Source organism: Bison bison, unplaced genomic scaffold (genome assembly GCF_000754665.1).
Source record: "Bison bison bison isolate TAMUID 2011002044 unplaced genomic scaffold, Bison_UMD1.0 scf7180017864371, whole genome shotgun sequence".
In the NCBI taxonomy this organism is placed as follows: Eukaryota; Metazoa; Chordata; class Mammalia; order Artiodactyla; family Bovidae; genus Bison; species Bison bison.
Window position 1 is genome coordinate 11,946,275 of NW_011494943.1, and position 6,901 is coordinate 11,953,175.

The 6,901-nt window shown below is 59.0% G+C and overlaps 1 protein-coding gene across 1 annotated transcript in view; it reads left to right on the top strand.

Moving 5' to 3' along the window:
- BAHCC1 (BAH domain and coiled-coil containing 1) overlaps positions 1-3,458 on the top strand; it is a 58,019-nt gene extending 54,561 nt beyond the window's left edge. Inside the window, exons 29-31 of the mRNA XM_010856528.1 lie at positions 7-108; positions 232-468; positions 1,074-3,458. Coding sequence (XP_010854830.1) covers positions 7-108; positions 232-468; positions 1,074-1,280 — 546 coding nt within the window. The 3' untranslated portion in view covers positions 1,281-3,458. The remainder of the gene's footprint in view (positions 1-6; positions 109-231; positions 469-1,073) is intronic.
- The last annotated feature ends 3,443 nt before the right edge of the window (positions 3,459-6,901 follow it).

Sequence of the window (6,901 nt, forward strand, 5' to 3'; positions counted from 1 at the left end):
AAAGAGCTGTCCCGGAGGCAGCGGCTGCCCTCCGTGGAAAACCGGCCAAAGATTTCAGCCTTCCTGCCCGCCCGGCAGCTCTGGAAGTGGTCGGGGAACCCCACGCAGGTAGGTGGGCCTGGCCTGCGCAAGCGCCCTCAAGATATGCCATCTGTCTCTCCTGCACACTGTCTCTCTGTCATTCCGGCCTGTGTCCCCTGCCCACCCTGTGCCCCTGGCTGTCTCCTGCAGAGGCGTGGCATGAAGGGGAAGGCCAGGAAGCTGTTCTACAAGGCTATCGTCCGGGGCAAGGAGACGCTTCGCATCGGGGACTGCGCGGTCTTCCTGTCGGCCGGGCGGCCCAACCTGCCCTACATCGGCCGCATCGAGAGCATGTGGGAGTCGTGGGGCAGCAACATGGTGGTGAAGGTCAAGTGGTTCTACCATCCGGAGGAGACCAAACTGGGGAAGCGGCAGAGCGACGGGAAGGTGGGGCCGCCTGGTGGGGGCAGGGGTCCTGGGGGTCTGGGCAGGCTCAGAGTGGAGGGCCTTGGGAAGAGGTATCTTAGCAAACTAGCACCAGTGGGAAGAAGGGGAATGAACATCCCCCCTCCCTGTCCCCACACCTCAAGGCGCCAAGGGTCACACGAGCCCCACAGGGAGTAACATGGCTGAGGGCTCAGGCCTAGAGCCAGGCCACCTGGATCCCTCCCCGACTGCTTCTATGACTCCTAGTGGAGTGGGTGACAGTTTCACCTCGTGGGGGGCTGTGACCCACGGCAGCACGTAGCACCAAGCAGGTCCTGCCCTCAGCAGTGCCCCCTACAGCAGACCTTCTGGTCCCTGCCTGCCCAAATCAACCTAAGACCCTAAACACCCCCAGCACACTGTCCTGTCTTCCCTGAGAACCGTGTTTGCAGATGGTGCAGAAAAAAGTGTTTCTCCCACTCTGCCCGCCTGCTGGGGCTCCAGGCGCTGGCTCCTGCGCCACACGGTTACAATCCTATCCAGAACTGAGGGTCCTGGGGTTGGGTGGGGTGTGCTGTCCCAGGCCAGACCTGACCCCGGGCGCTCCTTACCCCGCTCCCCGGCAGAACGCGCTATACCAGTCCTGCCATGAGGACGAGAACGACGTGCAGACCATCTCCCACAAGTGCCAGGTCGTAGGGCGCGAGCAGTATGAGCAGATGACACGGAGCCGCAAGTACCAGGACCGACGGGACCTCTACTACCTGGCGGGCACCTACGACCCCACCACGGGGCGCCTGGTGACAGCTGACGGCGTGCCCATTCTGTGCTGACTCTGCGCGGATGGCCACAGGTGACCCACCCACCCAGCAGTGCCCGGCGTGCAAGCCACAGGCACAAGAGGACGCAGCCCCACGCTTCTGAGTAGGAGGCTGGCCCACACCTCGGAGGGGCGAGTCTGAGCAAATATGCAAACCCACCAAGGCAAGATCCAGGCTTTTTTTTATTATTATTATTTTCCCTGGAAAGCAAGAGAGCTTTTAGGCGTCGGAACCCAGTCCCATCCGTCTGCTGCGGAGGGTCAGCCGTGCCCCCAACTGGGACCCGCCGGCCCTCTCTGTTTTCCCGCATCGGCAGTTCACGAGAGATTAGAATCCAAGCCATATTTTCCCTAGTACCTCCGACTGTCTCCCACCAGGGAAAGCAGAAATCAGGTGTGTTGTCTATTTATTTCTCTATGTAAATATTGTATTCCTTGCGGGGAAGTTTTATGGAAAAAAGTGGAAAAGGATTTTTTTTTTCCCCACACGCGTGACAAGGGTGTGTGTGGGTGAGTGTGTGTGTGTGTCTGTGTATGTGTGTGTGTAGAGATTTTGTTCTGGGGGGTTTTCTTTGAAAATGCACTGTTTTCCTCAGCCTAGCTGAGTTCCAACTGGGGCGTCTGTGACGACAGAGGCAGCTGGGGCGTGGTCTAAGGGGCCAGAGGCCACAGGAGGGATCAGACAGAACCCTAGATTATACCTGCTGACCTCTTGGGGGGACTGTCTAAGATGGAAGTCACACTCGAGTTTATTTCCTTTTAATTCATCTCCTGGGAAAAAAGTATTGGGGGAGGTTGATGATAAGGGTCCCTCGGCGGGTAGAAGGGAAGCCAGGAGCAGGCTCCCCAGCCCAAAAGTGTGACTGCAGCCATATGTATCTTACCTCTGTTTATAACAAAGCAAAAATGAACAAATGTTTCAAACTATCAATATGAAAGGGTGATGTTTTGATTTTATTTCCTGACTATTCCAAGTAATTTCTGATTTCCGTTTCAATGATCAGCTTGCCCAGCCTCCACCCTGAGCAGGAAAGGAACTGGCCCTCCCCAGCTCACGTGGAGGTTTGCGGGCCTTTTCTGCAGCCACTTGGCAGGGCTGATGGCCTGGCAGGCTAGTGCTTGGGGCCCAGAGCAGGGTTCCTCCTGCCCACACCCCAGCCTCGGGTACAAGGAGCGCTGCTCTGCCCAGCGCCGTAACTACTGTTGTGCTGCATGGGTGTCCCAGACCCTCAGCACCACCCCAGTAACCCCGGAGAACACGTCACCCTTCGCTTCTCCTGAGGCCAAGAGGGACAGGCAGGGCAAGCCAGGCCCATGACCCAACAGCCCTTCCCTCCCCCACAAGAAACGCACTGAGGGCTCCATGCTCCCATGTCACACTGAGGGTCCCCTGGCCTCACTGAGAGCCCCAGGAAGGCCCCCCAAGTTAGCCACTGCTCCTTTGCACGGGCTCTTGTGTGACCCACAGACCCACACCAGGTACCTGGGAAACAAGTCGGCGGGTGCCTGGGCCCCCTTTTCTTTGCAACCAGGAAATCACCCCGCCCACCCAGAGGGCCCCTCCCCTGCCCTGGCGGTTCCAAGGAAAGTACAGGGACAGGGAGGGGTTCCCCTGCACCCCAGCTATCCTCTCCCACCCCAGCTCTCCCCTTTGTCTCGGCTCGAGTGCAATATTTCATTCCTGGTGGTCGTCCTGGAGACGGCGGCCAAGGTCATGCTGGCTGCTGGGGAAGTGGAAAGATGCCTTGGAGAGGACACGGCCAGTTGCCAAGGCGCATGTGGGGAAGGTCCAGCCGCAGAAACCAGAACCTGAGGCTACTTCCAACCCCAGTCTGCAAGGCAGGAAGGAACAAAACAGGCAGCCTTTTCTTGGCCCTCCCGCCTTCCCATCGGTTCTTCTCCCTCGTCTGTGGATTTCTGTCCTTTGCTTTCTTTTCCCATCCCCTCTGTCCGTGTGCGCACGGACAGCGCAGCCCCGCCCCGTGGTTAAACCTGGCAAAAGCACGACTCATGTAAATGTGTAAACTAAGAGGATGGTTGATTTTTTTTTTCAATGTAAACACTAAAAACAAACAAACAAAAAAAAATGCAAAGGTTTTATGAACAGCAAACTCTATGTAAAGGCATTTTAGTATTAAATTTTTTATTGATAACTTGCTTAAGAATAAATATATAAACTATTGTACAGGTTTTCAGTGGTCCAGAATCCTAACTGCACCCCAGTGTCCAATGTGTGTGTTCCAAAGGGACTCCCTGGAGGCCCCAGAGGCCGGGGTCTCAGCAGACAAGGGACTAGGGCAACGGCAGGCCTACCCTGCAGCAGCCTAGCACAGCCTAGAATTGGGGGGCTGGGCCTTTGAGAGACACATGCGACCAAAATGGCTTTGGAGTGACCTTGGCTTTGAGACGCACCCCCCTGCCAGGACAAGGGTCCCTCTCTTGATAGATCTCTCCCAAGGTGGGTCAGATGTCCAGCCTGAACATGTGGCCAGGCCGGGTGCCCCTGGAAGGGAGGAGGGGAAGGTACAGGCATGGGAGAAAAGGTGGTCCCCAAAGTGGAGGGGAGGGGTCTGGGCAGACCGGACAGCAGACGCTCTCTCCTCACAGAAGGCGTGAATTTACTCATTTGACAAATATTTTCCGCTATGCAGGAGTTACACTCAAACAGCAGTCCTGATTGTTTAATGGATGGTTGGCCCCCATCAGGGCCTGGGGGATGTTGGGCAGGGGTACATCTCAGTGTGAGCCCCCCTTCCAGAGAGCTCTGCTCAGTGAGGCTGCAGCCCTGAGGGCCCCCCAGGAACCCTAGCTAGGGGGGCGCTGTTTTCCCTCCACCTCTAAGACCTCCTGGGGAGGACCCCTTCAGCTGAGACTGGGACCCCAATGAGGGGAGCTCAGGTCAGGGCAGAGAAGTGTGGGTAGTGGGGCTGTGACCCCAGGGTTGTCAGGAGCTGCGAGCCATTCGCACAGGGGCACGCACACGCTGCCAGCCCATCCACTCGGGCTGCCCCAGGCCAGCCCTGACCATGCCCTGTTCCCCTTTCTCATTTCCTCCGCGGGATGATTCAGTCAGAGAGAGCAGACCCCTCCCTGGGGTGCAGAAGGCCCAAGGCCATGTGACCAGCCAGGTGTGACAGGTGAGGCCTGACAAGTTCTTTCCTTGGGCTGGCCCAAGTCCATAAAGGAAGGTGATGAGAACGGGGCTCCTGAGCATGAGGCCTGGGGCCGAGAGAAGTTGGGACAATCAGTCCGAGCTCCGGGTTCAGTCATGCCTGAAGGCAGACAACCTAGCCCTTAGATTCACCGAGTACGTGAGTCAGCAGCCCCCACCCCGTGCAGGTCTCCAGCTGCTCAGGAGGGAAGCCCAATTCCAAGGGCTGCAGCAGGGAGAGGAGAGGGCAAGCCCAGAGGAGGCCTTGGGGACTAGGATGAGCGGCAGAAGGGGTCTGAGCAGGGGAGTGCTAGCTGACCATGGTTTCCGGCTCAGAGACCCTCCATAGTCTGGGGAAGGGGGGACTGGGCAGAGACCCCTGTGGGCCTGAAAGTGCCTTTGGTTATGTGCTGAGGCCGAGTCCAGGCAGGACCATGGCAGGGAACAGGGAGGTGAGGAACAGGGCTGGCTGGTGGCCAGGAGGTACAGAGGGGCAGAAACAATAGCTGGACTGTGGCCAGGGCCGGAGCCCGAGTGCAGGACGGGTCTACACTGTCTGCTGGACGAGGGAACACACAGAAGTCTCCAGGCGGAGTCCAGAATCAGATTGAGATCCCTCCCTCTGTGACCCCACAGTCAGACTCAACCAGCACCTCGGGGAGATCTCCAGGCGGAGTCCAGAATCAGATTGAGATCCCTCCCTCTGTGACCCCACAGTCAGACTCAACCAGCACCTCGGGGAGATACCGGCACCCAGAGAAAGAGTCTAAGGGACTGGGGTGGGGACAGGAGTTCGGGTTTGGGCTAGAAGGTGAGGGGGTCCCTGAAAACCAGGAACCTGGGAGGCGTGCCAATGGGCACAGGAACGTTGGCAGGTGGGGTGAGCGGGAGGCAGGAGACCACAGCGACACAGGTGAGGACCACAGCCAGACCAGGTAAGCCTCCGAGGCTCCGTCCCCAGCAGCCCTACTTTCTCCTCCCCTCTCCCAACCCCTCCCTCTTCCTGCCTTAACTCAGTGCAGCTCTTGCTTCTAGAACCTCCTGCCCTCCAGAACAGGGCCTGGCAAGGGACGGAGGCACATGAGAGGCCACAGAGCCCCAAGGGTTAAACGTGCGAGACTGCACTTGGATCAAGACAAACGAGCCATTATGTGAAATGCTGAAGCAAGATAAGTGATGGCATTGGGTGAGTGAGATCAATAAAAGTGATGTTTTATCAGGTAGAAACGACAACCCGGCTGATCGCAATTCGTTTTTAATACCACAAACCAATTGGGGACAGGGGCTTTAACTGTTCTTGCCCGGCTGGGGCGAGGTGGCTGGGGGCTGGGTGGGGAGCAGACCCAGGCCGGGGACAGGGGAGCTCGGCTCTGCAGCCTAGCCATTGAGGGGTCATCCAGGCACTCAGCCGGCCAAAGGCCAGTGGCCCGTTGGGCTCTTAGTAGCCTCCTGAGTCTGTGCAGCTTCGAGAGTTCCTGCCAGGCATGGAGAGACCCACCTCTGGGGCCCCTGGGTGAGGAAGTGGGCCAAGGCGACACCAAAAGGGTGACCCCTAAGGGCTCCCTTGCCTCCCAGAGAGAAGCTGGGGTCTCGACCTCCATCCATCCTGCCACCCACCCTCTGCTGCTACCCCCTCTCCTTCCCCAGCACTCCCCGTGACAAGCCAGCACCCCTCCCAAGCCATTTCTGCTCTGAAAGTCAGGCCACCTGCTGAGACCTAGGATGGTGACAGGAACAGGGCTGCTGGTGCACAAGCTCCAGGCAGACAGACAGGCTGGGGATCATCAAGGCGAGCCCCCCCAACAGCGTCCCCGGGGTCAGAGTGCCTCAGGCCTCCGGAGAGAAGGATGAGGTGGGCCAGGCAGGGTGGCCGGTGGGAGCGCAGCCCTGGACCACAGAGTCCTCGTCTGTGAAACGGGATCCCCGACTCCTGCCAACTGAGGAGATCGGGGGAGGTTGGTGGGAGGTAGCGAGGGATGTCTGGACCCACAGGTGGGCCAGGGTCTTTTCCATAGGCCACACGCCACTGCCCAGGTAGGAAGGGACTGACCGACAGAGCCCTGGGCTGAGCTCCTCACGCTGCCCAGCATGCCGCTGCCTCTACACCCTCCCCACTGGAAGTGAAAGGGCTCCGAATGTGGGGACACGCACAGGCCCGAGCTGCACACTGTGGAGCTGGATTCCACACCCCTGTCTGCCTCAGGGGCCTGCCTCTCCCCTGCCTGGAGATGCCTCAGGACCTAGGAAGCCGCCCCAGCTTCTCCACTCAGGGGCCCCCAGCCTGCCCAGTGGCTCAGCTGGGAACTGATGAGGCTTCCCTCTGGGTACACTGGGGGTGCTACCTGCCCTTCCCCAACAAATATTCACGGGGCACCTAGGTGTCAAGTATGTATCCCCCTGCTGCCCCAGGCGGGTCCCCAAAGCCACACCTCCCTCCCTCCACACTAGCCTGGGGCCCTAAGGGCCCCACACAGCCCCTGGCC